Source organism: Herpailurus yagouaroundi, unplaced genomic scaffold (assembly GCF_014898765.1).
Source record: "Herpailurus yagouaroundi ecotype Mexico unplaced genomic scaffold, PumYag 222, whole genome shotgun sequence".
In the NCBI taxonomy this organism is placed as follows: Eukaryota; Metazoa; Chordata; class Mammalia; order Carnivora; family Felidae; genus Herpailurus; species Herpailurus yagouaroundi.
Window position 1 is genome coordinate 18,341,008 of NW_024412453.1, and position 26,498 is coordinate 18,367,505.

The 26,498-nt window shown below is 64.9% G+C and overlaps 6 protein-coding genes and 1 long non-coding RNA gene across 16 annotated transcripts; 4 read left to right on the forward strand and 3 right to left on the reverse strand.

Annotated features, from left to right (window-relative positions):
- The first annotated feature begins 160 nt into the window (after nt 1-160).
- On the forward strand, nt 161-10,508 carry IGFALS (insulin like growth factor binding protein acid labile subunit). 2 transcript variants are annotated; one of them, XM_040459437.1, is made up of 2 exons: nt 161-1,371; nt 8,515-10,508. In XM_040459437.1, the coding sequence occupies exons 1-2, from the start codon at nt 1,341-1,343 to the stop codon at nt 10,314-10,316; spliced, it is 1,833 nt and encodes a 610-aa protein (XP_040315371.1). In that variant the 5' UTR covers nt 161-1,340; the 3' UTR covers nt 10,317-10,508. The 2 variants fall into 2 exon arrangements, with proteins under 2 accessions (XP_040315371.1, XP_040315370.1); XM_040459436.1 differs by lacking the exon at nt 161-1,371 and adding an exon at nt 6,743-7,570.
- On the reverse strand, nt 3,306-3,598 carry LOC121019714 (uncharacterized). Its single transcript, XR_005785744.1, has 2 exons — nt 3,545-3,598; nt 3,306-3,454 (listed from the first exon to the last, which is right to left on the reverse strand). It is a non-coding gene; the product is annotated as an uncharacterized LOC121019714 (long non-coding RNA).
- A 605-nt stretch (nt 10,509-11,113) lies between the features above and the next one.
- Nucleotides 11,114-14,927, reverse strand: NUBP2 (NUBP iron-sulfur cluster assembly factor 2, cytosolic). Of its 6 annotated transcripts, XM_040459453.1 has the most exons (8): nt 14,761-14,791; nt 13,633-13,695; nt 13,242-13,360; nt 12,949-13,147; nt 12,218-12,372; nt 12,006-12,116; nt 11,809-11,878; nt 11,114-11,700 (listed from the first exon to the last, which is right to left on the reverse strand). In XM_040459453.1, the coding sequence occupies exons 1-8, from the start codon at nt 14,774-14,776 to the stop codon at nt 11,555-11,557; spliced, it is 879 nt and encodes a 292-aa protein (XP_040315387.1). In that variant the 5' UTR covers nt 14,777-14,791; the 3' UTR covers nt 11,114-11,554. The 6 variants fall into 6 exon arrangements, with proteins under 6 accessions (XP_040315387.1, XP_040315390.1, XP_040315392.1 ...); XM_040459456.1 differs by lacking the exon at nt 13,633-13,695 and having other exon boundaries at nt 14,761-14,927; XM_040459458.1 differs by lacking the exons at nt 13,633-13,695; nt 14,761-14,791 and adding an exon at nt 14,505-14,737.
- A 30-nt stretch (nt 14,928-14,957) lies between these two features.
- On the forward strand, nt 14,958-20,712 carry SPSB3 (splA/ryanodine receptor domain and SOCS box containing 3). The gene is made up of 7 exons (XM_040459451.1): nt 14,958-15,232; nt 16,272-16,409; nt 18,883-19,060; nt 19,153-19,340; nt 19,460-19,562; nt 19,646-19,771; nt 19,985-20,712. The coding sequence occupies exons 1-7, from the start codon at nt 15,059-15,061 to the stop codon at nt 20,323-20,325; spliced, it is 1,248 nt and encodes a 415-aa protein (XP_040315385.1). The 5' UTR covers nt 14,958-15,058; the 3' UTR covers nt 20,326-20,712.
- Nucleotides 20,713-20,849: 137 nt separating this feature from the next.
- EME2 (essential meiotic structure-specific endonuclease subunit 2) lies at nt 20,850-24,185 on the reverse strand. 4 transcript variants are annotated; one of them, XM_040459450.1, is made up of 9 exons: nt 23,809-24,185; nt 23,464-23,600; nt 23,086-23,178; nt 22,334-22,425; nt 22,053-22,149; nt 21,705-21,883; nt 21,527-21,582; nt 21,393-21,395; nt 21,144-21,304 (listed from the first exon to the last, which is right to left on the reverse strand). In XM_040459450.1, exons 1-9 carry the CDS (start codon nt 24,167-24,169, stop codon nt 21,255-21,257), a joined length of 1,068 nt encoding a protein of 355 aa, XP_040315384.1. In that variant the 5' UTR covers nt 24,170-24,185; the 3' UTR covers nt 21,144-21,254. The 4 variants fall into 4 exon arrangements, with proteins under 4 accessions (XP_040315382.1, XP_040315381.1, XP_040315383.1 ...); XM_040459448.1 differs by having other exon boundaries at nt 20,850-21,304; nt 21,393-21,582; nt 21,768-21,883; XM_040459447.1 differs by having other exon boundaries at nt 20,850-21,304; nt 21,393-21,582.
- On the forward strand, nt 24,107-25,292 carry MRPS34 (mitochondrial ribosomal protein S34). Its single transcript, XM_040459460.1, has 3 exons — nt 24,107-24,458; nt 24,548-24,590; nt 24,680-25,292. The coding sequence occupies exons 1-3, from the start codon at nt 24,138-24,140 to the stop codon at nt 24,973-24,975; spliced, it is 660 nt and encodes a 219-aa protein (XP_040315394.1). The 5' UTR covers nt 24,107-24,137; the 3' UTR covers nt 24,976-25,292.
- Nucleotides 25,293-25,377: 85 nt separating this feature from the next.
- On the forward strand, nt 25,378-26,466 carry NME3 (NME/NM23 nucleoside diphosphate kinase 3). Its single transcript, XM_040459461.1, has 5 exons — nt 25,378-25,529; nt 25,616-25,746; nt 25,838-25,939; nt 26,018-26,130; nt 26,207-26,466. The coding sequence occupies exons 1-5, from the start codon at nt 25,484-25,486 to the stop codon at nt 26,322-26,324; spliced, it is 510 nt and encodes a 169-aa protein (XP_040315395.1). The 5' UTR covers nt 25,378-25,483; the 3' UTR covers nt 26,325-26,466.
- The last annotated feature ends 32 nt before the right edge of the window (nt 26,467-26,498 follow it).

Here is a 26,498-nt window from a genome sequence, read left to right on the forward strand (position 1 = left end):
GTGTGGGGGGACCCTGAGGGCCACTCGCAGCCGTGTGGAGGTGGGGGCGGGCAGGTCTCCACGGGATCTCGAGTGCTGTGGGGCCGCAGGGGAGGCCAAAGGGTTCGCAGCGTGAGCCGAGCGGTGAGCACGCGGTTGTGGGGGGTCCAGCTGCGTCCACTGGGGCGGGGGGCGGGTCCAGGCCGAAGCGCGCCCTCGGGAGTCGCCAGCACCCGGGAGGCTGGGCGCGCTAGCGGGGCAGTGAGGTGGGGACGCTGGGGCGCCAGCAGGACACGCAGAAGTGTGGCTGAAAGTCACCCCCAGGGGAACCGGGCTTCGTCACACGCTTTCCTCTGGTCTGGCCAACTCTACGTGAGTGTGTTGGCGGCTGCACTCTGGCCTTCCTTGTACAAGCCCGGTCTGCTTCCTGTAAATGACGGCAACACGGTGCGGGGGGGCAGGGGGAGGTCTCTTCACTCGTGGGGAGCTCGAAGGAGGTGATTCTGCTGGGAGCCTGGTGCTGGCTCTGTGCACTTTTTCACACCACCGGCTCCCTTCGTAAACGGTTATGGGCTATCCCTCCGTGGGTTTCAGCCACTTGGGGAGACGTCTTTCTTTGCAACATTTTCTTTTTTCTCTTTTCAAGAATTAAATCTCCATACCCAGTGTGAGGCTTGAACTCACACCCCACTGAGCCAGCCAGGCACCCTCCTTCCAGCATTTCCTGAAGAGGTCAGGGGTGCCCTCCTGCTCGCTGATCTCTTGCTGTGGCTCCCGCCTCCTGGGCTCCTAGGTGTCGCCTTTCTGAGCACGGATGCGAAGCTGGGAGCCTGTCCCAAGTGGGCGGTGCGGGGCACGGCGGTGTGGCTGGGGTCTGGCGTGGCTTCTCTCCTTCACCTCTTCCCTGACAGGTGGGGGCTCTGAGGCGGCCCGTCCTCCTCCCATCGGGCACGAGCCCAGGGCCCCGTGGCCCGGGGAGGAGTGGAGTCTCTCCCGAGGGCCGTGTGCCTGCTTGCCTGGCTGGGGTCTGTCTGCCCTGCTGTGGTGCTGCTCTCCAGCTAGGAAGGCGCTGGGGTCTTAGCGGTGACCGGGCCTTACTAATCAGAACCTACCACATGTCTCTGTGTACGAGGTGAGGTCCACAGCAGTGACCCGAGTGTGTGTTTCAGGGCCTTTGAGGAATTTCATCGTGGTGTAGCCCCCTGAACTTTTCATCATTAACATGTCAGTGAAACCATAAAAGCAGAGGCTTCTCTTGGTCCATCTCCCCAGGATGCCGATCCTGGGCCGGAGCAGCAGGGAGGCCTGGGACGTGGTCTGGTGTGGGGCCCACAGATCCAGACGGCGAGACACCTGTGCCCATGTGCCGCCGGGGCTCTGTCTGCATCAAAGGTCAGCCCTTAGCAGAGGTGGGGGTCAAGCCCATCCGGGGTCCCATCGTGGCCAGGTGGGTGTGTGTAGGCGGGGAGAGGGGGGCGAGGAGGCAGGACACCACATCCTGTGTCTTCCTTCCCCGGCTACCAGCTCAGACAGGTGTCATAATTATGTGTCACCTGGAACCCTGACTTTCTAAGAGTCCTCTGATGAAGCAGCAAATGAATGGCTCCTGTCCACTGAGTGGGCGTGGCAGCCCCTGGGGACAAAGAACACTTCGTATGTACAGCGTAAGCAAGAGTACAACTGAGAAATCGCAAGGAAGTAAGTAACGTAGCAGTAAGGATTAGAGGTCTTAATTCTCGGCAAGAGCCAGACCGCGTCGATGCCATCGCCGAGGACGCGGAAGGAGCACGGCGCGCGACTGCTCGACGGAACCCGCCTGGGTTCAGAACGGCCCGCGCAGCGGCGTCCTCAGGCACAGACCACAACTCCGGCCATGGAACAAGTCGTCCTAAGTTTTCAGAAGCCAACGCATACAAAATACGTCCTCTGACCCCAGCGGAATTAGTTACCTGTGGCGGAACGAAGTGAGGAAAACCTCCCCCCGTTTAGAAGTGAAGTAACAGATCTCTAAGCTTGTGGGTCAAAAGAAGCAAAAGCGGACACCAGCGTCTGTCAGACGCAGACAAGCCCAGGGCCTCCTACCCCTGCACAGAAAAGGCTTCTACCTCAGGAAACTAGAGAAGAGCAAGAGAAACACAAAGGAAGAAGACAGGAAATCAGCCGGACGGTAAACCCACAACTCTCTGAAAAGATCATCAAGTTGACAGACCCACAGTGATACAACACCCAGGTTCCCAAATTCACGCGGGAGACGGGACCGGACCACCCACCCTGCAGAAATAAACGTCAAGGCCTCTCCAGGAATGCGAGTGAACGACACCGATGAATTCCTACAGACACAAATCACTTAAACAGACTCAGAAAAAAGCCAGAAAAACACCACAGACCTGTAATAAGAAACTGAATTAACACAGAAAGTCTAAAGTTCACACAAAGGAAGAGCCTGGTGACTTCACGGAGCCTTCAGTCAATACCACCCATCACTCACAAACTCTTTCAGAAGACAGAGGGACGCTTCCCAGCTCCTTTGCGACGCAAGCCTGGGCCCGACAGAAGACGTTGGTGTCCCTGGTGAACCTAGATGTTAACTTTGTAACACAGCATCAGTAACCCAAATACGGCAGCACTGGCACCATCAGCCGCACACCTGAAAACCAACAGACGTCGCGGCCCATCCTAGGGGAACGAAGGACAATCCACGGGATCAACTCAACGGGCGCAGCGCAACAAGGAATGAAACCCGGCACGTTCGTGGTGAGAAGTGTCCAACCGCGGGAAGGCAGCTTCCTTGGCCTCAGGAAAAAAGACACCCGTGTGAAGTTTCCTCGCGGACCTCGTGCCGGCAGCCTTGAGTCGGACCTGGGCCACGCCGGACCACAGTGCGTCCTCCAGGAGGCGTCCTACTGCCGGAGGCGCCCACATTCCTCGGCTCCTGGCCTCCTCCCTGTCTACTCCCCGCCCGTGGTTGGGGTCCTCTCACTGCCTACGCCCGCCCTTTCTGACCTCCCGCTTCCACCGTCAAGGACCCCTGTGGTGACACTGGGTCCATCTGGAAAACCCAGGTTAGTCTCACTATCCAGGCTGATCAGCACCTCCACTCCCTTTGCCCGTGCAACCCGACACAGTACGGATTCCGGCGGAAGGACAGGGTATCTTCGAGAGCATCATTCCGCCTGTCAGAGCATCAGAAGTCATGGTGACGGGCTGAATGCTCGCCTCCAACACCAGGGGCAGGTGAGGGAGGTGTGCTCTCGCCTCCGTACTCCACATCGTACTGGGCGTGCAGTGAGGCACAGAAAGGAACAGAAAAGGGGTAGTACACAGACTGGAGAGAACAAGCGAACACGTTCTTAGTCACAGCTGACAGGGTCCTACGGAATCCAGATACATGCACACACCTGGCCGGTGAGTTTGACGGTCCCGGACACAAGATCGGTAAGAGAAATACAGGATCTTTCTACCTGCTAATGACCACCTGGAAATGAAATTCAGACCACTTCATTCACAACAGCACCAAGACTAATAACATAAGTAGAACCTATTTTATCAAAAACACAAGGGGTACCTGGGTGGCTCAGTCGGTTAAGTGTCCAACTCTTGCTTTCAGCTCAGGTCGTGATCTCAAGGTTGTGAGTTCAAGCCCCACATCAGGCTGTGTGATGAGCAAGTATCCTGCTTGGGCTTCTCTGTCTCTCTCTCTCTGCTCACGCTCGCTCTCTTGCTCTGTGTGAAAATAAGTAAACGTTAAAGTTAAAAAATAGTGTCAAGTTTAGAAAACTTACGGAGTACCTTCCCATTTACTTACATCTTGTCTCTTGATCAGAAGAACTTTGTGATCTTGGGTTAGGCACACAAAAAGCATAAAACACAAAAAACCTCAGTAAGCTGGACTTCACTAAACTTTCACGTTTCAAAGAACAAGGTTTTATTTATTTATTTATTTATTTTTTTAACGTTTTTTATTTATTTTTGAGACAGGGAGAGACAGAGCGTGAACAGGGGAGGGTCAGGGAGAGGGAGACACAGAATCTGAAACAGACTCCAGACTCTGAGCTGTCAGCACAGAGCCCGATGCGGGGCTCGAACTCACAGACCGCGAGATCGTGACCTGAGCCGAAGTTGGCCGCTTAACCGACTGAGCCACCCAGGCGCCCCAAGGTTTTTTTTTGTTTTTTTTTTTTTTTAATTGGTAAGCCACAGGCAAGGAAAAGTATCTGTGAGTATCGTGTCTGATAACCAACAATTAAAGTCTGACAACTCAGAAAACAATTTAAAAACGTCCAAGATTCAGATCAACACCCCGCCCGTGAAGACGAGCACCACTGTGCACATGAGAAGGCGCTCGGCCCTAACTGTCCACGACACGGAGGGTCGCGGGATGGGAGCAGCTGACCTGCAGACAGCACACCCCGCGTGCGGGTGAGGACGAGACCCAGCTGGAACGCTCCCACTTCTCACAATGTCACGCTTTTGAGAATGGTTTTTTAAAAAGTCAGACGTAAGGGGTGCCTGGCTGTCATGAGAGCACGAGAGTTGATCTTGGGGGTTTGAGCCCCACGTCGGGCATAGAGGCTACTTAAAAATAAAATCCTTAAAAAGTTATACATAAATATCTTGTGAAGCAGCAATTCCACTCCTGAGAACCTACTGGAAGGACGAGACACACGTCCACACCAAGACTTGTATCTAAGCGTTCACGCCAACGCTGTAGCAGCCCCCAAAACAGAAACAAAGCAAACGCCCATCAGCTGGCGAGTGGACCCACACATGGTGCAGATCCCTAGGGCGACAGCCGTTAAGCCAACAAGGCACGAAGGACTCACACGCTGCTGTGTGGGGGATGCACAAGACCACAGAGCGCACACAGGGTCCTGTAGCGGGGGGGGGGGGGGGGCACGCCGTCCAAACCGCAGGGCTGTGCGCTTTCTACGCATCACAAGGCTGTTGGCACGGAAGAGAGCCGTCGGTAAAGGCGTCGCGCCAGCTAACGCTCACTGTGCCACCCCACAAGCGACAGGCGCGTCCGGCCCGGACTGATGGGAGACGGAACCCAAGGGAAAAAAAGGGATCAAATAATATCAAGAAGCAACAACCACCTAGGAGAAAACCTACACGTGACCCGAGATCCCAGGAGCACCGAGAGCGCCGCGTGCGGGGGCGGGAAGACAGCATGGTGAGAACACCTGTCCGCCACGAACCTGAGCACGACCCTCACCCCGACAGGCTCCGGTTTCGGCTCACACACTCGGCAAGCTGCTCCCACGACATTTGAGGAACCAAAAGGGGCCACGCGCAGGTGGCTGGACTGCTCCGGCGGGGATCTGCTCCACAAGCCACGGACACCTCCCCACACCCTCTGGCCTCGGGGGCAGCCCCCCATGGCCGGGGGCCCCGACATCGTGTCCACACGCATATCCACGGTGCACTCTGGTCCCTGTGGCACATGGGATGTGACCACACGAGGGTCTGCACGGTCAGGACTCTGGGTTTGCTGTCCCTCAGGCTGGCACCCGAGGAACCCAGCTCAGTGACCCTGCAGGGTCTAGGGACAGCAGGCAGGATGCCACGGCCCACATGTGCCCGATGGGGGACTTGTATCCGGAGAAGAAGTTTTTAAACACACACATCAGACTACCCGACAATCGAACAAAATCACAAAATGGGACATTTCCCCTGCGACAAGCCCGAGGTGCTGGTGCGTCACCAACATTTGACAAACAGACGACAGCCGACGTTCACTCCCCTTTGGGGCCGGGGACGGCCGGGGCGGGGGTGCGGTGTGCGACTCGACTGCCCAGAGCAATCCAAGTGTCGTGCCCCGAGGTCTGAGCTGGATGCCAGGACCGCCCAGCCTCCACGACAGCAGCGGCCAAAGCCAGTGTGCTAACCCCGTACACAGAAGCTTGGGAGCGAAAGACGCCGCGCGCCTCGGGCAGACCCCCGGGTGGTCAACCGTGCATGGCAGGCGCATCAAGAGACCCGGCAGCCAGGACAGGCCGCTCTGGGAGGCCTGGGGCGCCGGGGACAGGCTGGCGTTGCGGCAACCCCCAGCCCCCCGAGTTCTCCAGCGCCCCACCCGGGATCTATAGACAGCACGGTCCCCTCCCCATGCTCACCCTCCCTTCCCGACGAGGGTCCTCGGCCACGAACGTGCTGAGTCCGCACTTTGCGCTGTGTCAGTGCGTGTTTACCGTGTAAATTTCTGGGCGTGGACTTTCTCCCGGCAGATCTATAATTTCTCAGAACGACCTGGAAATCAATCAAAGCTCAATAAAGGGAGAGATAAAGCTACCCTCACCCCCAGGCATGAGCAGCTCAGGCAGGGCAGGGGCGAGGCAGGGTGGGGGGCTGGGGAGGGGCGCCGCAGCTGCCCACTGTCCCCTCCATGGGGCTGTGAAGCAACCGCCTCCCTCCGTGTCGCCTCGTGGTGGGGGCGTCACGTTGGAGTCTGAACGTCCGCAAGCCCTGCCTCCAGCCCCGCCTGCGCAGCCAGAGGAGGGCCCCGTGGGCAGAGACCGGGAGGCGGGGCTGGAGGGCCGACTGCACCCCGCCAGCCCCAGGGAAGAGGGGTTCTGGGCAGCCAGAGCAGAGGCCGGTGGATGAAGGTGCAGCAGGGCTCCCCTCGCTCGAGCAACCAGCACCTTGCCGCCCCCCTACTTCCTGGCCTGACCCGGGGCTGCCCGCGGGCCAGGCGCTGGGCTGCCATCCTGTGCGGAGCGGGGTGGCCGTGCCCGCCCCCCCCCCCCCCCCCCCCCCACAGCTCCGGGGACATCAGGAGTCCCAAAGCAGGTGGAGGCTGGTCTTGCGGCGCAAGACCCGGCCCCCAAGGCTGGGCCTCCCTCCGCTCTTCCCGGGAGGGCAGTGCTAGGAAAGCAAACACGAGGTGGCCGGGAGCCCGGCTGCTGTTCCTAGAAGAGGCTGGGGGAGGAGGAGCGGCCAGACACCAGCTGACCCTGAGGTCGCAGAAGCCCCGGGGAGTCCTAATGAGGACCCCACCCAGGCTGTTAGGAAACGGGCAGGGGGAGGGAAGGTGTGGCCAGCATGCCAGACCCAGCTCCTACTTAACTCCCACGTGGCCATCTGCTGAGCGGGGAGGTCCCCCACAGCGGCCCGAGGGGCCCCCACCTGGGCTCCGGGGGCTGGCCAAGCAGCGGGGCCTCCTCTCTCGGCTTCCCCAAAGCTGTCCCAACCACAGGCTGCTGCAGGGGAGACCCCTGCCCCCACACGCCTGCTGCCCCAGCTCTGCTCCGCTCAGCCCTGCAGGGCGAAGGTGGGGGGACACGCCCGTCCCCCAGAGCTGCACCACCGCCCACCTCGATCCCCAAAGGTGGCTTCGGGGTGAACGCGGCACCCCCCCCCCCGACTCTCCCCTGTGCTATCTGCACTCTGGGCACTCAGGGCCGATGCTGGCAGCCGGGCATGAGGGGGTTAATGGAACCCGGGTCAGCAGGGCTGGGCTGGCCTGCGGCAGGGTGCTGGCTGCCCCAGCAGTGGGGAAGTCAGAGGGCAGGAGCAGCCGGCCCCAGCAGACGCACCCCTGCTCACTGCCCGCCTGTGGTCCGCTCTGCACGCGGGATGGCCCTGAAGAGAGGTGAGGCGCCCCCAAGTGCCCCGGCCCCTCGTTCTGGGGGCAGCCGGCCCAGTCAGGGGCGGGCCTTTCTGGGTGGGCCGATGGGGGAAGTGTCCCTGCTGGGGTCCCAGAATGCCTCGGGTCCCTCTGTCCACCTCCACTCTGGTCCCAGGGCCCAGGACGGTGGTACAGGGGAAGGGTGGGAGTCCCCTCTCAACCCCCAGAGACCCTCCCCTGGGGACTGCTGCCCTTCCAGCCTTGTGGGGCCTGGTCCCGTCCACAGGGGATGGGGCATGCTCGGACCTCACACTGAGTCCCTGAGCCCTTCCAAGGGCTGGGACAGGCCCAGTTCTGTGGGTAGCCCAGCGTTCAATGCAGGTTTTGGGGTGGCGCTGCCGTGAGGTCCAGCGCCCTCTGTCCTAACACACCCCTGGCCCCTGGCGAGGGGACGGCGTTCTGTCCACCCTGCTTCTGTCCCCATGCCGGCAGCGGGCTGCATATGCCAGGGAGCACCCGTGTGAGGGCCCTCCAGTCTGGGGGCGACGGCCGGCGCTCGAGGGCAGCGAGCACGCGTGACCCGGGCCTGTGCCAGAAAGCCCTCCCGCATTCCCCCTGGGCCCACCTGGCGGCCTGGCCGGTGCCTGTGTTCGGGACGCAGACGGCCGCCCAGCTCTACGGGCAGGTTTCCTCTGGGAAGGGGCATCGCTGCCCTGCCGGGTGGAGAGGACGGTTGGTCTGGAGCCGGACGACAGCTGTCCTGTCTGGCTCCGCTTCTAGTCCCGGCGGGGCGAGTACGACTCGGCTCCCACCTTTCTGCCGCCTGACTGGCAGCGCCTGTCTTTACGGTCACGTGCTGTGGTCTCGGTGCCGAGTTCCATACCGGGCTGCGGGCGCAGGCCGAGGCCTGGAACGTCCCGGGTCTCGCTCGCCCCGGGACTCACGTCCTCCGGCTCCTCTCCTTGCAGGAGGCCCGGCCCTGGCCGTGCTCCTGGTCTCCTGGGCAGCGCTGGGCCCCTGCGGCCTGGAGGGAGCGGAGCCCGGGGCTCTGGGGAAGGCTGAGAGCCCGCAATGCCCAGCCGTCTGCACCTGCGGCCACGAGGACTATTCAGACGAGCTCAGCGTCTTCTGCAGCTCCAGGAACCTCACGCGGCTGCCCGACGGCATCCCGGACGGCGCCAGGGCCCTGTGGCTGGACGGCAACAACTTCTCCTCCATCCCCGCGGCGGCCTTCCAGAACCTCTCCGGTCTGGGCTTCCTCAACCTACAGGGCAGCGGGCTGGCCAGTCTGGAGCCGCGGGCACTGCTCGGCCTGCACAACCTCCACCACCTGCACCTGGAGCGGAACCAGCTGCGGGGGCTGGCGGCCCACACGTTCCTGCACACCCCGGGCCTCGCCTCGCTCGGCCTCAGCAACAACCTGCTGGGCAGGGTGGACGAGGGCCTCTTCCGGGGGCTGTCCGGCCTCTGGGACCTCAACCTCGGCTGGAACAGCCTGGCCGTGCTCCCGGACGCCGCCTTCCAGGGCCTGGCCGGCCTCCGCGAGCTGGTGCTGGCGGGCAACAAGCTGGCCTACCTGCAGCCCGCGCTCTTCTGTGGCCTCGGCGAGCTGCGGGAGTTGGACCTGAGTAGGAACGCCCTGCGCAGCGTCAAGGCCAACGTCTTCGTCAAACTGCCCAAGCTCCAGAAGCTCTACCTGGACCACAACCTCATCGCCGCCGTGGCCCCCGGCGCCTTCCTGGGCCTGAGGGCGCTGCGCTGGCTGGACCTGTCGCACAACCGGCTGGGCGGCCTCCTGGAGGACACCTTCCCCGGCCTGCTGGGCCTGCACGTCCTGCGCCTCTCGCGCAACGCCATCGCGGGCTTGCGGCCCCGCACCTTCAAGGACCTGCACTTCCTGGAGGAGCTGCGGCTGGACCACAACCGCATCCGGCAGCTGCCCGGCCAGGCCTTCGAGGGCCTGGGCCAGCTGGAGGTGCTCACGCTCAACGACAACCAGATCCAGGAGATCGAGGCGGGCGCCTTCCTCGGCCTCCTGAGTGTGGCGGTCATGAACCTGTCCGGGAACTGCCTGCGGGTGCTCCCGGAGCGGGCGTTCCAGGGCCTGGGCCGGCTGCACAGCCTGCACCTGGAGCGCAGCTGCCTGGGCCGCATCCGCCCGCACGCCTTCGCCGGCCTCTCGGGGCTGCGCCGGCTCTTCCTCCGGGACAACGGCATCGTGGCCGTGGAGGACCAGGGCCTGCAGGGGCTCGCGGAGCTCCTGGAGCTGGACCTCACCGCCAACCGGCTCGCACACCTGCCCGGCCAGCTCTTCCAGGGGCTCGGCAAGCTGGAGTACCTGCTCCTCGCCGGCAACCGGCTGGCGGCGCTGTCCGCGGACGCCCTGAGGCCCCTGCGGCGCGTCTTCTGGCTGGATGTGTCGCACAACCGCCTGGAGGCCCTGCCCGAGGACGTGCTGGCCCCACTGGGGCAGCTGCGCTACCTGAACCTCAGGAACAACTCCCTGCGGACCTTCGTGCCGCGGGCCCCCGGCCTGGAGCGCCTGTGGCTTGAGGGCAACCCCTGGGACTGCGGCTGCCCCCTCCGGGCCCTCAGGGCCCTGGCCCTGCAGCAGCCCGACGTGGTCCCCCGCTTCGTGCGGGCAGCGCCGGACGGCGACGACGGCCAGCCGCCCGCGTACGCCTACAACAACATCACCTGCACCGGCCCCGCAGCCATCGCCGGCCTCGACCTGCGGGATGTGGCCGAGGCCCACTTTGCTCACTGCTGACCGCGGGCTCGCCGGCCCAGAGCCCGGCGGGGACACGATGTCCGCCTCGGGGGCCAGGCGTCACCTGCTCGCTTGCCGGGGTCCCGTCCCTGGGAGGACCCGGGGCAGCCGGGGGGTTCTGCTGGCGGGGGCACCGCCATCACATAGCACCCCCGCCCCCGCAGTCGGTAATTAAAAGCAATCTAACACATGCGTGTGACCGCAGGGGTGTAGCCTGGGCGGGGGGTTGGGAAGAAGGGTTCCGTCCCGGGTCCCCGTCCTGTGTCTCCCCACCACCACACCCCTCCTAGGACGCCCGCCCACACCTGAGGGGCGGCAGCACCCACTCCGGGGCCCCGGAACCTCGGCTGTCCTCTTCGTGCAGTGTCCCTGGAGGCCCTGGTCCTGGGAAGCCGAGGTTCAGCCGGGGCAGCCTCCGTTGCCAGCTGGGACACCGGTCTGTGCCCCCAGCTCCTGGCCAAAGCTCTCGGCAGTGCCCCTTTGCCGTCCTTTCCACACCCGGAAGCATCTGTCCGTGGCGCGCCCGCCCCTGTCCCTCAGGAAGTGGGACCGGAGGTTGCCCTCCACCTCGCTCCTCTCTCCTGCTCTCAGCTCTGCCCTGGGCCCTGGGGCGGGAGGCGGCGGGAGCGGCTAAGCCTCCCCCAACGCACATGCCTCTCCGCGTGCTGCCACCACACTTGACCCAAATGTATCCAGGGGGCTCGGGGCCGGGGTGCCTGCTGAGAAGTGCGCAACACGCAAACACAGAGCCGGGACCGGGACAGGAGAGTCGGGAAGCATCAGACCTGTCACCGCGGTGAGGGGCGGAGGAGAGAACATTTAATTGTGGGTTCCTTTGAAGTGACAAGCTTAATACCTCACGACACGCTCTCTTCTGTCACCGCCCCTCTTCCGTCACAGGAGTCCCGAGGACAGCAAAGGCCCCAACGATTTTCCAGGCACGTGGGCTTTGGGGCCCAGGGGGAGACGGCTGCCGTTTGAGCACCGTGAGACCAAGTGGGAACGTGCCAGCCAGGGAGAGCTCAGGCCACCGGGGCCCCACGCATCCCCCTGGGCCCTGCCACGAGCCAACCTGGGGGAACCACTCACTGTCAGCCGCTCTGCTGTCCAGATGCTACGGCAGCACCGGACTGGCTCCAGGGGCGGGGCTGAGGGAGAGAATGCTGGCCCCACACCCTTCTGCTTGGGTCTGCATATACTTGGCCAGGAGGCCCTTTGGTGGGGGGGGGAGGGTTCGATCAGGGGACGCGAGCAGGCGCCTCGGTCAGAACTTTCTGGGCTATAGACAGGAGCGCAGGGAAGGCTGGGCTCTCAGGAAATTCCCGGATGAAGTCTCGACCCTCCTCTAGGCTCTTAGTGAGCTCTGGGTCCAGGGGCACAGAGCCTGTGAAGGGAGACGGCAGGGGAGGGGCCGTGAGGGCGGCGGGGAGGGCCCCGCAGAGGGGCTCCCAGAGCCAGCCCAAGGGCCAACGGGGGGCCGCAACACACTCACCCAGGAAGGGGACTCCGGCGTGACTGGCCAGCTCCTCCCCGCCTCCCCGGGAGAAGATGCTGGTGCACTCCTACAACAGACACGTGCTGCTCCCTCCGTCGGCTCCCCCACGCCGAGGGGCAGGTCCGGGGCTGTCCCAGCCGGCCCAACCAACCCCCTCAAGGGCTGCTGACCCCCGCCAGGTCCCCACGACTCACCGCGCAGTGTGGGCAGACGAAACCGCTCATGTTCTCCACCACCCCGAGCACCCGCAGCCCCGTTTTCCTACAGAAGGTCAGCTCCCGCCTCACGTCCCCCACGGACACCGCCTGAGACCGAGGAAGAGAGGACCGTGGCCAGCGGGTCACTCTGCCTAGCCCTGGGTGTAGGGTCCCAGACCTCCAGGAGACCGAAGGAGCTCACGGGGTACCTGGGGTGTGGTGACCACGAGGGCCCCCAGGGGACCGTAGGGACGCAGGGCGTCCACGGTGGCCATGTGCTCATCAGACGTCCCCGGTGGCGTGTCTACAACCAGGTAGTCCAGCTGCCCCCAGGCCACGTCCGACACGAACTGCTTTATCAGCGCTGTAGCGACCCAGGGAGGCCCGGGGGCAGGTGAGGCCAGGGTCTCACGGGGGCCTCTCCAAGTCCCTCGCCAGCAGCCAGCCTCCAGCAGAGGGGCCGCCCGAGGGCAGCACAGCAAGCCGTTCCTCTGGGAGACGGAAGTGCACCGCACGGCAGGGAGGCTCCTTCCCGGGCCCCCAACACTCCTGTTCAGGCCTTAGCCGGGACCCGTGACCCTCCTGAGGGTGTCGGTGCCCGGACCCGGGTGCACCTCAAGCCTTGGCAGCTGGAGGTGAGGCGGCCTGCAGCGACGGCCCGCACAGGCACGCCCCGAAGGAGCCCCCGCGCTCAGCCTGCTGGGGCAGAAACCCCAGAGCCCAGCCTCGCCGGGGCCTCCTGCCCTCATCCCCTGCACCGGCCTGATGGCTCAGGTGAGCAGCAGGACCGTCGTGGAAACAGGGAGCCTGCCGTGGGAGTCTCTGCTTTACCCAACAACGTGGGGAGGGCCCGCGGTTCCTGCGCTTTCTATTGGGAACAGCTGAGGCGAGTAGGAAGGCTGGCCGCCCCCCTCCGCCCGCCATCACCACCGGCCATTACCATTCTTCTTGGGCCCCCTCCACACCACGGCCTCGTCGGGGTTCTCCAGCAGAAAGCCCACGGACATGAGGCAGATGCTCTGCTCCTGGTCCACATAGACGGGCACCCAGCCGCCGTCACACTGGTGCACGGCCCTGCCCTGTGCCCGAAGCATGCGGGGGATGCTGGGACCACACAGGTCCACGTCGAGGATCCCCACCTGCAAGGAAGCGGGACGTCCACACTGCGCAGGGGGCTCCCGAGGCAGGGGCAGAAGGGACGCCCGCGCAGTGGCCGGGTTGGGGGGTGCTCACCTTCTTGCCTGCATGGCGCAGGGCCAAGGCCAGCTCCGTGGAGATGGTGCTTTTCCCGACGCCCCCCTTTCCTGAGAGCACGAGGATGATGTGCTGGACGCCTGCCAGGTTTCCGGCCTCTAGCCGGAAGGGAGGAGGGCAGAGGACCTCAGTGCCAGGCGCTCTTCAAGGCTCACTCACCGAGGGGTCGCCAAGCACCTCCCACGCCCCAGATTCTGAGACCTGCCCCCTCACCCTGACATCAGCAAACACCCCAGGCGGAAGGTCTTCCAGCCGCCCAGCCCCAGATTTGACCCTCGGGTTTTCTGAATGCTGCCACCACAGCCCCTGCCTGCAGCCAGGCCGCTGGGGCGGGACTGACCGGCCTCGAGCCGCCCCTTACACTGCACACCTGCGAGCTCGCTCACACGCGGCCCGCACGTGGTCGATGAGCCGAGGGGCTGCTGGCTCCCAGCTGACTCCAGGGGAAAACAGGCAAACATGGAAGACGATGGGGGATGGGCTCATCGTGACAGATGGCAGGTGCGTCTGTGCTGGGGCGGCCCCCACCCCTGCTCCTAGGACGGACCTGTGGGTGCCCAGCGTCCTCTTCTCGGGAAGGACGCTTCTGGCTCCGGGGGACCAGAACCGGCTCTCTGACTCAGACCGGTCCTTAAACCCCACGTGCATTAGGGTGGCCACAGTTTGCACCTGCATCCTTGGCTATTCCCCATGAGGGCCCGGGTCCAACAACCGTGGATCCCTGCTGGCCGTTGGCCACTCTGCCTCAGCCTCCCTCTCCTTTCAGGGAGCCTGAAATGTCACTGAATATTCACCATTCCCACCCCTGCCACCCCCAGGGGCTGCCATCTGCATCCACGCAACCCCTGTGCGACACTCTCTTGTCACCTCAGCGCCCTCTGGCCCTCGCCATCCAGACTCCTGCCCGGTGTCCGACAAGCGACTTTCCCCACCACCGTCGCTGCGAGCCCGGGTCCTCAGGCGGGCTCCACAAACAACGGTACTGATACCACCCCCCTGCTCAACGCTCCATGGGTAGGTTCAAAGGCCCCCACCTGCAAAGCCTCCACAAGAAAAACCGAGAGGGACAACTGGCCCGGCTTCTGGCGGGTCTCTGTCACAAAAGCACACAGTGCCTGCCCCAGGTCTGCCCCGAGGACTCGGACCGGACCGAGCACGGCAAAGAGCCGCTACGGAAAGTCTCCTCTGCGCCCCCCGCCCCGCCCCACTTCTCTTCCTCAGCAGGGACCTTTAGAAAGTTACCCTAGTACTTCGCGCAGAACCAGAAGAGACGTCCGGGTTCGCGTTAGGACCCCCGCTTAACCCAGAACTCTACCAGTACGTCGGTTACAACCTGAGCCTCCGACCTTCCGGCACCAGCAGGCCCCCGAATCGGACGCACGGGGTGCAGTACGGCGACCCCGCGCCCGTCACCTGCCTGCCCGCGGGCTGAAAACCCAGGGCCGCGCCCCGCAGCTGCGCGCCGGACCCTCCCACTCCCGAGGACCCCGGGGCTCACCGGCCGCCGCCTCCATCCCGCCGCGCCCCGCGGCCGCTTTCCGCTTCCAGCGCGCAGCGCCCGCCCCCTGGCCGTCCTGATAGGGCCACTCGCGCGGCACTCAGCCAGTCACGTCCCACGTAAGGTGCACGCACGTTGCGGTGCGTCCGACGAACCGGAGATGGACTCACTTCCGTGTTGGGCCCTTTCTCGCCCTGTGCCGAACGGGCGCACGGGCCCTCTCCCCGACGGCTTGAGATGTGACCAATAGGGGTGTCGAGTCAGGATTGACAGGCCCAGCATCCTGTCGGCAGGAAACATGTGCCGCGCGGCCCGCCCCCTGCTCCGGGCCGCCAGCGCCCGCCAACACCCGGCCGCGGCAGCAGGGCCAATGCGGCGCGGGGGGCGGGCTGCGGGGCGGGGATTGTTTACGTCTCGTTCGGGAGCTGAAAGTAGGTCACGGCCGCCCGGCGGAACGCGGCGGCGGCGACAGGTGAGCGGCGGCCGGCGGCACCCGCTGGCCTGGCGGTTCCGCTGGCGGCGGGAGGCCCCGGTGCGCCTTTGTTCGTGCGGGCGGCGGTGCCAAGCGTCCCCGTCGTAATTCCCGCCACCGCGCGGCAGCGGACACCCGCGAGGACCGGGTCGGGAGCGCGTCGCCTGCTGTGCGCTGCGGCGGGGCCGCCACCTGCGCCGAGCGGGCGGGGGCGCCTGGGCTCCGGAAGCTCTCGGTGCAGGGGACCGCCGGGACGGTTACAGAAGCCGGCAAGGAACCTGCAAGCCCAGCACGGGAGGGGAGGGTATTCCGGGCAAAGGGCAGGGCAGCGCTAGCAACTGCAACGGGGCCCTTGCGGCTTGGGGAAGCACAGGCGAACTATGTGTTGCAGAAATTTGCATTCTCTGTTAATGATGCAAGGCTGGAGGGGTTTCAGGGCTTTTTAAGGGTTGTTTAATTTTTAGGATTTGTGTTTCCGAACACAACCTTGGTTGTAATGAGTGGAGTGGGAGGAGCCAGAGGAAGGTGAGCTGTGGTTGGGAAGTCGGGCGACCGCAGGGATGGAGAGGTGTTCAGTCCACGCCTTGGAGGTGCTGTGACGCTGTTAGGCAACCGCCCAAGGAAGGAAAGGGGTGTTCAGGATGACTGCGGTGGGTCTGGCATGAGGAACTGGGCGGTTGGAGATGCCATTTGTCAAACTGGGCAACAGAGGAGGAGCCAGACAAGGTTTGAGATGCCTGAGGGACACGCAGGCAGGACAGCTGGGCTCAGTAGGCTTAGCTCAGAGAGGGGCTGAAATCCACACTCGGGAGTCATGGGTGTCTGGATGGTGTTCTATGCTCTCTGTCTGGCTTTTATCAAGGTGCTTGCACGCTGGAGGGAGGTGTGAGGTCAGGAAGAGTTCCAGAGCCCTGGCTGGGCACACACGTGGCTCCCAAGAGCGGCCACCTTGAGATGGGCCTGGCACCACTGGCTGAGGACGGAGCGTGGGAGTTGGTGCCACAGATCTTCTTGGCTCAGAACCTGGGTTTTCTTCCAGATCCTGTCCACCATGGCCAGGCGTCCTCGCAGCAGCACAGCTTGGCATTTTGTCCTGAGTGCAGCTCGCCGAGATGCGGATGCCCGGGCCGTGGCTCTGGCGGGGAGCGCTAACTGGGGCTACGACTCAGATGGGCAGGTAGGTCCTAGCGGGGGAGGTGGACACGGCTGGACCGAAGGGTTGAGACGCCCAGGACGGGCACTGCCTGAGCCCAGACTGAAAGATGAAGATGCGCCCAAGGGCAGAGGACGGGCCCTCCTGCCTCTCGGGTGCTCTGTGCTCACCCAGGCAGTTTATCTCGGTTGAGGACCCAACGGTCCCGTGGTGACAGGACCCAGGGCAGATGCTGTATCCTTCTCTGTGCTTTCTACTTTCTGTCAGTTTGTTCAACAAAAGCTTCTCTGTTCCACTCACCTGACCGTTTTCCAAAGGTAGCTATCGTTACCCTAACGCGCGTGCTCTTGCCTGGACAGATGTGCATTTGACGTTTATGCATATGCACACGTGTGTGTAGGAAGACTTCTGATTCTTGGAGGCCAAAGTTGCAGCACCTTTCCTCCGTTGGCAACTCCAGAGCTCCGGGAAGGCCAGGAGCCAGGAGCCGTCCACAGAGCGGCTTGACTGGGGTGCAGGGTGCCTGACGCACCCGAGTCTCACCGCGCCACCCGCAGCCGGGCCGGGATGGGGCGGCAGGGCTGCTTGGCCGTTGTGCCTGTTGGCTGGGTGGGCACTGTGGAGGGCTTCCTCAGTCTCCTTGACCTAGGCAGGGGTTTGGTTTTGCCCCGAGTCCCCTCTGGCTTCCTGCAGGGATGATCCTTGGGCGACTCACATCTGCCATGTCACAGCCACCGACCCTTTTGCCCCTGTGCAGCCAGGTGTTCTGGGAGGAAGGGGTTGCATCTCTTCTAGAGTGAGTGTGGCTGAACCCCACGGAACCTCCAGACCCAGAGGCTGCAGTTCTGAGTTGGGGCGGCAGCCCCTTCCTAGGGCCTCCCTGCCCCAGCCAGCAAGAGGCCAGAGGCCTGCGTTCCTGTCCTGCCTCTGGCTCCCCTGGACCACGTGACCCAGAGCAGTCTGTTCTGCCAGTCCCTGCCTTTACCAGCTCATCACTGGGAGATGCGGGAGGTGTTCAGGGGCCAGGTCACAGCATCTGACACACATTTGCTGCTCATCTGTCACCTGCTGGACTTGGAGTACTGGATTGTGCGGGTGGGCCGGTCACCCCGAGAACCTCTGAAGGACGAACACGCCTCTCCCTTGTTCTGCTCTCGTCTGTGACCCTGGCTGCTGACCGAGTGGGAAGGGGGCTAGAGTCCGCCCCTGGCCAGTAGAGCCAGTCTGCCTTGGCTTTTGGGGATCAGCATTCCGTGGCTAGTGGGGTGCTTGGGGTCTCCTTCCTGTTTCCCTTTGGCATCGGTCTGTAGCTGAAACTTCAATTCTCTTTGCCTGGTCTCCGCCACACGGCTTCTGGGTGACAGCCCCGTGGCCCCAAGTGTGACAGGAAAGAAACAGGGACTGGGTTCTCTCGAGGGGCTTCCACTCCGGTGGGGGAAGGGAGGAGAGAGATGTGCGGGACGGGGAGCACAGCAGGGGATGGAGGGGCTGGAAGAGCCTCTCCGAAATGACACGCGGAACCTGTGGTCTAAAGGCGGACCACCCCCACCCTGTGGGAGAAAGCGGACAGGCCTGTGGAAGTTTGGGAGGCTGCCTGGTGGGCTCCGATGGAGGCCGTGTGCCTCTGCTCAGAGCAGTGGCTCGCTGAAGTGTGGCAGGCCCAGCCCGGGTCTGAGCAGGGGCTGCTGGCCTGCTGCGCGGAGGGCATTTCAGGGAGTGAGAGGAGGGCCCAGAGGCCGGGAGAGGGAGTTGGAGGGTGGGGCCGGACCAGGACCCCAGCCCCTTGCTGGTCGGCCTGGAGTCCACAGCTAAGGCAGGTGTCCAGAAAGGCCTGTGTCTTTAGAACAGGAACAGCTCCTGTGCACAGAAAGCGCCCCTAACTGGCCTGCAAGAAGGATCTGGCTCTGGGTCACCATTAGGCCTTCAAGACTTGGAACACGTGTCCTGACTACTGGGCCCCTCAGGCAGAAGACCAAGCCTCCACTCAGTGTTTTCCTACTGTAGGAGTGGCATGGGGCCACGGGGCTCCAGGGTGCCCCACCACATAGATAGGGTGCGCGGGCACTGCCACGGCGAGGGGCACCTGCTGGAGTCTGGCTGTTGCCCGGGGGCACGGCCCTCGCCCTGGGGCTCTCTTGCTTCCGGCTGCCCTCGGGTGGGGCTGCGGCGTATCCTCAGCCCGGAAGCTGCCTGGAGAACAAGGAGCGGTGGAGCGGGCAGGCGGCCCCGGTGGCTCAACATCAGCTGGAAGCCCAGAGCCCCTGGCTGTGCGGAAACGGGGTGGAGCCCTTGAAGCCACTGCCAGGAGGCTGGAGCTGTCCAAGGTCACCGTGGGTGGCACTGGCAAGGATGGGCAGTGCGTGTGTGGGAGACCCGGGAAGCCCCCCGGGGCCAAATCCCCGCGTCCCTTCCTGGGCCATTAGAGCCGCTGACCCGTGGGCCTAGGGACGGTGGGCGGCGGTGCCCCACACCTGAGCAACCAGTCTCTCCCTCCCAGCACAGTGACTCTGACTCAGACCCTGAGTCCTCAGCCCTGCCGCCACCCATCCCCAGCGCTGTGCCCGTGACCGGGGAGTCCTTCTGTGACTGTGACAGTCCGAGTGAGGCCTCCTTCTGCAACAGCCTGCACGCGGCACACCGGAGCAAGGACTGTCGCTGCGGCGAGGAAGATGAGCGTGAGTGCCTGGGGGCCCCTGGGGGGGGGGGCGGGGAGGAGCCTGGGGCCAGCCTGCCCTCCAGCCCTGGCCTCTGGCCTCCCCCTTCGCAGATTTTGACTGGGTGTGGGATGACCTGAATAAGTCTTCGGCCACCCTGCTGAGCTGTGACAACCGCAAGGTCAGCTTCCACACGGAGTACAGCTGCGGCACGGCGGCCATCCGGGGCACCAAGGAGCTGGGGGAGGGCCAGCATTTCTGGGAGATCAAGATGACCTCTCCCGTCTATGGCACCGACATGGTAAGCAGCCGGGGGGCGGGGGGCAGGAGTGCCTCCAGGGCCCAGGCCCGCCCCCCACCTCCCCAGCTGGCGGGCCTTGGTAGGCCCTTGACCCCCCGTGCCCGCCCCGCTCTCCCCAGATGGTGGGCATCGGGACATCAGACGTGGATCTGGACAAGTATCACCACACGTTCTGCAGCCTGCTCGGCAGGGACGAGGACAGCTGGGGCCTCTCGTATACGGGTGCGCGGGGCACTGCGGCCGGTGGGGCGGGCGGGAGGCCGGGGTGGCATGGCTCACCCCCCCCCCCCCCCCCCCCACCCCAGGGCTCCTCCACCACAAGGGCGACAAGATGAGCTTCTCGTCGAGATTCGGCCAGGGCTCCATCATTGGTGTGCACCTGGACACCTGGCACGGCACGCTGACCTTCTTCAAGAACAGGAAGTGCATAGGTGAGGGCGGCTGGGCCCGGGCCCCCGGGGCCGGCAGCTGGAGCCCCAGGCCAAGCACCCCAGGCTCCCCAAGGGGCTGTCCTCACAGAAGCCTGAGGCGCCGGGATCCCCGGCGCGAGAGTCGTCAGGGATGTCCGTGTCCTCGGATGCCGTCGGGGGACACGCAGCCCCCACAGGGGGCCAGAGCTCAGGCTACGCTCCCTGCTCCCGCAGGCGTGGCGGCCACCAAGCTGCAGAACAAGAAGTTCTACCCGATGGTGTGCTCCACCGCGGCCAAGAGCAGCATGAAGGTGATCCGCTCGTGCGCCAGCGTCACGTCCCTGCAGTTCCTGTGCTGCTACCGCCTGCGCCAGCTGCGGCCCAACTCCGGGGACACGCTGGAGGGTCTGCCCCTGCCGCCCGGCCTGAAGCAGGTGCTGCGCCACAAGCTGGGCTGGGTCCTGAGCATGAGCTGTGGCCGCCACAAGCCCCCCGCGCCCTCGCCCAAGGCCATGGCCGATCCCGGCGGCCCTGAGACCCGGCGCTGCCAGAGGAAGCGCTGCCGAAGGACCTAACTCGTTTTCCAACGAAAACTGCTTTTCCGGGCCGAGGTGGTGCGTTCTCCGTCCCTCCCTTTTGGGCCACGCTCCAGGGCAGCAGACAGGACGGAGCTGAGGTCCGTCCCTCTGCCACCCGAGGCCGGGACAGGCCCTGCGCTCCTGAAAGCAGAACCGTCCGAGGGCACCTGCTTCCTGCGTTGGGTGTGGGGGCGGCCGTCCTGGCTCTTTGGGACCGACCGCGGGCCCGGGCGGCTGTCGTGGGCTGCGGAGGACACACATCAGGGGCGGCACCGCGGCTGCCGCCAGCCGGGGCTCTTTCTTAACTTGCCTTTTGCATGTCGCCAGCTGCTGCTTCTCCCGCCCCAGGCTGAAATGACCCTAATAAACTCGGCGTTTGGGCAACGCCTCGCAGTGGTGGTGGGACGAGGCCTGGGGCTCTTTCCTTATCAGGTCCAGTTGCATAACGGTGCTTTCCAGGAGACACCCTGGCTGTCTTTCCTCCCGCAAGACCCCACCTTACCGCTTCTTCCCCTTCCTGACCATTCCGCTGGGGCACCAGGCCCGTAGCCGCCGTGGACAGGACCCAGGGCAGGGGAACCTCACTGCCACCCTCTCCAGCCAGCATGGCAGCTCCTGGCAAGAGCGTCATCTCCTGCTCCTCCCGGCACCACCCCTTCGGGGCCAGGGGGCCAGACCTGACCGAGCATTCCACCCTCCCATCCCCCACGTGCAGCGCTGTTCCCTTCCCCCAGCCTGTGGTAGTTTCCGGTTAACCCGCTAGGCAGGGCAGGCGGCGTACCCCATTCTGGTCCTGCGGACGTGGTCAGGAGCCCAGGTCCAGCAGGAGCTCGGGACTGGTCGTGGTCAAGAAGAGGCAGATGCGGCGGGCAAGGTCAGGGCCCACCCTGCGGGGCCGCGCACCATCTCCCGTCTTCACGGGGAGGTCAGCCAGGAGGGCCGTGCGCTCCTGCTCTGTGTTGCAGGTCCTGTAGGCCTAGGACAGGCACAGGGATGAGCAGGGCAGGTCCTGGAGACCTGGCTCCAAACGTGGGGGGGGGGGGGGCCCGTGCAGGGGGCCCCACCTGCTGCACAAGCCGGGGGGCGGGGAAGGCGGTGACAACAGCATCGGCCACGGCCGGGCTGACCCGGTTGAACTGCCTGATCTGCCGCCACCAGACCCCCCGAAGCCCTGTGCCATCTCTTGCCACTCGCTCACCCCCTGCCCAGCGTCCAGCCACACAGAAGGAAAAGGCACGGGACTCCCGGTACTGCCTGCAGACAGAGAAGGATGCAGGGGAACTTCTAGAAACTTCTCACCTTCTGAACGTCCCACTCTCCAAGCTCAACAAAGCCCTCAGTCTGCCCCGCTCCCAAAGCTATCAGAAAGGTACCACCTCTCCAGGCACTCCTGTCCCCCCTCCCGGCTGCAGCCACCAGTCAGGGTGGTGGTCACGCACTTGAGGGGGCGCTGCGCGAAGGCCTTGGTGAACGCGCACACGTGCCGACTCAGCTCCTGCCAGGAGGCCACCAGCAGCACATCCAGGTGTGCCCAGAGCTGCAGGAGCACCAGGGCCTGAGGACGTGAGCCCAGAGTGCGTCAGCGGAGGTCACCCTTGGGGACACCCAGCTGAGACCAACCCCACATGCCGCCTGGGACCAAAATCGGGGCTGCGGGGCCTTGGAGAGCAGTCCAAGCTCCAGGACCAAGGCCAATCACCTCACCCCACCCAACCAGCCCTCACCTCCTCCACCCTGGGCCAGCTGAGTGCCACTGCCGTACGGGCCACTGCTGCAGTCTCCGGCTGCCTCGTCTCGTGGATGTTGCTGGGCTGGTGAGACCTGAGCAGAGGTTGCCTGTCCCTCCGGCTCCTGCCACCCTGCCATTCCCACCCTCCAGTTCTGTTTCCCCGATCTGCCCAAGGAAGGGGGGCAGCTGTGTCACAGCCACCCCCAAAACCACCACCTTTCCCCTGAACCCTCCCATCCCAGCTGGGCCTATTGAAGGCATTAGGGTGACCGGTACCACAGGTAGGCATCCAGCCCAATGACGGCTACGTGGGGGCTGGTGGAGCCCTCAGGAGAGATCCACGGTACGGAGCAGGGTGGGCCACAGGTCTGCAAGCCAAGGATGAACACATCCGTTTTGGAGGCTGTGGCAGGCAGGACCCATGGGCTACCAGGCCACAGCCAGTTTGCAGACAGAAAAAAAAGCGAGCTTGGGAGTAACTGAGGGGTCCTGGGAAAAACAGCCACAGTCTTTCTCTGGTCACCCAACCAGCTCCTGTTGGAAACTGGCTTTACGCCTCTAGCAAAAGCAAAGAACAATGTGAAAGCCCCGGGCACGTCCCAGGTACTGAAAAGAGCAAGTCTGAGTCCCCATCCCCCATTTCTGCTCTATCCCTGCACCCTAGACTGCCCTGTGGCTGGCATATGACACGTTTGATAAGTACCTAACAACAGACAGCAAAACCTGCAAAGAGTCTGATTGAACGCCTCTGACTTCTCGCTAGTTTCTCTGGGAAACCTTCCTCATCCTGACTCTCATCCTGTGGAAATGGCTGTGGCTCCCATCCACTTCCAGGCCAAGAACCCACTTGGCTTCTCCATCTTGCCCACAACAGCTCCAAGTTGCTGATGAGAACTCCAGACTGCTGCATGCATGCCGTCTGACCCTCTCTCCTTAAGCAGGGAAGGGAGACACGCAGAACAGCTCCCCCACGCTAAGAAACCCAGCCCCTGGAGATTTGTGGACGACTACCGCCCCCACCAGAGCACCTGGGTCAGCTGGTAGACGCCCTGCAGAAACTCCTCAGGCTCCAGGAGCAGCAGGAAATCCTGTTCACCTGCGTCCCACACCTCAGAAGGCACCTGTGGGGCACCCAGGTGGCTCTGAGGCTCCTGGCCACAGTCAATCCCAAGGTTCACCAGAACTACTCTGCTAAAAAACCCATTCCCCATCCTCTGCCAGGTCCAAGGCCAGTCGGGTTCTAAGGACAGGAGCCCTGCAACTTACCAGCACAGTAGCTTGGGCCCCACCCACTCAGTGTTCTTCCTTCCCAGTTTACCGATCTGTAAAATGTGCAGGGTGTGTGAAGCCTCGCACATAAAACACTCTGGCCAGAATCGTACTCTGTTACAAACCAGGACACTCACGGTACCGGGGCAAGAATCCGGCTTTGCTCTGGTCCACCTGAGGCTCCGGGCCAGGCGCTGGGTTTCCACTCGGTACTCACAGCCCAGAGTGCTCAGGGCCTCCAGCAGGATGCCAGCACCAGCATCTTCCAGAACGGCTGCGAAAGGCCGCAAGAACACAGCGGTCACTACTTCCCTGCCCCGCGGGCGAGGCAACCATCTGGTCGCCCCCAGGCCACACGCGTCCCCGCCAGGAAACCCACGCCAATTCCCGTACAGGAGGCGGCCTTGGGGATGCGGCTGCCCCTGGGGCGCCCGCAGGGGGAGGTTCTGGGTCCCGCGGCCACTCCCCGCGCCCGCCCGCACCTGGGTCCACGCGCACCGCCACGCGCCGCAGGGCCTGCTCGGGCCGCAGCGCCTTGGCCGCCGCCCTGCACTCCTCCGCCGGGCCGGGCACCCTCGCACCCTCCTCCGCGCCCGCGGGGCCCTCGGCGTCCGAGTCCGAGACCTCCCATGTCGGGGGACGCCGCAGACACCCGCCCCGGCGCGAGCTCCCCGCCCTCCCCGCATCCGTCCGCGACGTGGCCGGCCCGGCCTCCAACTGGCTTCCGGCCGAGCCCGGACGCCTTTGCGCGGGACACCGGCCGCTTCCGGCGGCGGCGGTGGAGCGGCTTCCGGTCGGCGGGGCGCGGACCATGGCGCGGAAGAAGTTGCGGCCGCGGCTCATCGCCGAGCTGGCCCGTCGCGTGCGGGCCCTGCGGGAGCAACGGGAGCGGCCGCGCGACTCGCAGCGCTATGCGCTGGACTACGGGACGCTGACGCGGCCGCACTCGGGCCGCCGGCTGCCCGCGCGCGCCTGGGCCGACGTGCGCCGCGAGAGCAGCCTGCTGCAGCTGCTCAGCCGCCTGCCGCTCTTCGGCCTGGGCCGCCTCGTGACGCGCAAGTCCTGGCTGTGGCAGCACGACGAGCCGTGCTACTGGCGCCTCACGCGCGTGCGGCCCGACTACACGGCGCAGGTGCGAGCGCGCGCCCCGTCCTCCGCCACCGCCTCCGGGGCCGCGCGCGCGCTCTGAGCCGACCCCCTCCCTCTGCCCTTGCTTTGCAGAACTTGGAGCACGGCAAGGCCTGGGGCATCCTGACCTTCAAAGGTGAGGCGTTGGGGCCCCGGGTGGGGTGGCCGTCGGCCGCAGCCTGCCCCGCGAGCGTGTGTGCGATGCGCGCCGGCCCTCTTTCCCAGGACACACGGAGAGCGAGGCCCGGGAGATCGCGCAGGTCATGCACCACGACTGGCGGCTGGTGCCCAAGCACGAGGAGGCGGCCTTCACGGCTGTCACGCCGGCACCGCCCGAGGACGCTCAGTGCCGTGTGCCCTACCCGCCGCTCCTCCGGGCCATGATTCTAGCGGAGCGACGGAAGAGCGGGGACACCAGCACCGAGGAGCCCATGCTGAATCTCGAGAGGACGCGAGAGCCTCCCTGGGACTACCCTGCGAAACAGGAGGCGAAGAAAAAGGCCAAGGCCGCTGCGGTGTAAAACGCCAGAGCGGGCAGGCTGTCGGGGAAGCGTACGGCGCTGGGCCCCGGTGTGAGAGCGAGAATGAACCCCCGGGAGCTTGCATCCGACCCGCCCCCCGGCGACTTGTGCTGAAAAGGACGGGCCGTTGCCCCTGTGTCTTTCCTTTGTCCCCCAGCTCTGTGATGGCTGCTGGGGGGAAACCGCGGGCGGCGGGGCTGGCCGTGTGCCGCCCTCGCGCTGGCGCCTGTACCTTCCAGGCTCTTTCCCCGTCCCCGTCGCGTGCGGCCTCTCCCGGGACTCGGGCCGACTGCACGCGAATAAAGGCAGAAGCCATAGCCTTGGGGTGTGCTTTCTTTGAGTTTGGGGCTGGGTTGGAGGAGTCTGGGGCTTGGGGAGCGCCCGGCGGGTGTCGCAGGGGTCCTGGGGTGGGCGTGAGCCTCAGCGCCCGCCCTCCGGGCCGCGGCCCGGCCCCTTTAAGCGCAGGCCCCGCCCGGTCCGAGCCGCTGCCACCACCGCCGCCGCCATCATGATCTGCCTGGTGCTGACGGTGCTGGCCCACCTCTTCCCGGCGGGTGAGCGGGGCGGGCCGGGGCGGGCTGCCGGGGCAGAGGCGGGGGGCGGACGGGCCTGACGCGCCGCGCCCCGCGGGTCCCCGCAGCCTGCGCCGGCGTGCACGAGCGCACCTTCCTGGCCGTGAAGCCCGACGGCGTGCAGCGGCGGCTCGTGGGCGAGATCGTGCGGCGCTTCGAGAGGAAAGGCTTCAAGCTGGTGGCGCTGAAGCTGGTGCAGGTGAGGGAGGGCGGGGGCGGGGGCGGGGCGCCGGGGGAAGCGGGCGGGGGTCCAGGCGCGCGCGGCCCGACCCCACCCCGGCCCGCCGCAGGCCTCGGAGGAACTGCTGCGTGAGCACTACGCCGAACTGCGCGAGCGCCCCTTCTACGGCCGCCTGGTGGACTACATGGGCTCGGGGCCGGTGGTGGCCATGGTGAGTGCCGGCCGCGGGCGGGAGGGCGGGCGGTCCGTCCCTGGCCTCGCGCCGAGCACCCCGCCGACCCGCTCACAGGTGTGGCAGGGGCTGGACGTGGTGCGCGCCTCGAGGGCCCTCATCGGGGCCACGGACCCGGCCGACGCGGCGCCCGGCACCATCCGCGGGGACTTCTGCGTCGAGGTTGGCAAGTAAGGCCGCCAGAGCTTGCGCCCAGCCCGTCGCGACGCCCCAGCGGCCGCCGGCGCTCACGCGGCTCTCCCGCAGGAACGTGATCCACGGCAGCGACTCGGTGGAGAGCGCCCGCCGCGAGATCGCCCTCTGGTTCCGCGGCGACGAGCTGCTGTGCTGGGAGGACAGCGCCGGGCACTGGCTGTACGAGTAGCCCTGCCCGCGGGCCCCAGGGGCCGTCCGGTTTGCGACCCGCCTGGAAACGCACTCGGGCCAGCGCTGAGGCTGGCCGGCACTTCTGTTTACAATAAAGTGAAGTGCTTATGCTCACCTTGGTCTGGGCCCAGGGACACAGAGCTACGTGTTAAGACATTTATTACATACAGAG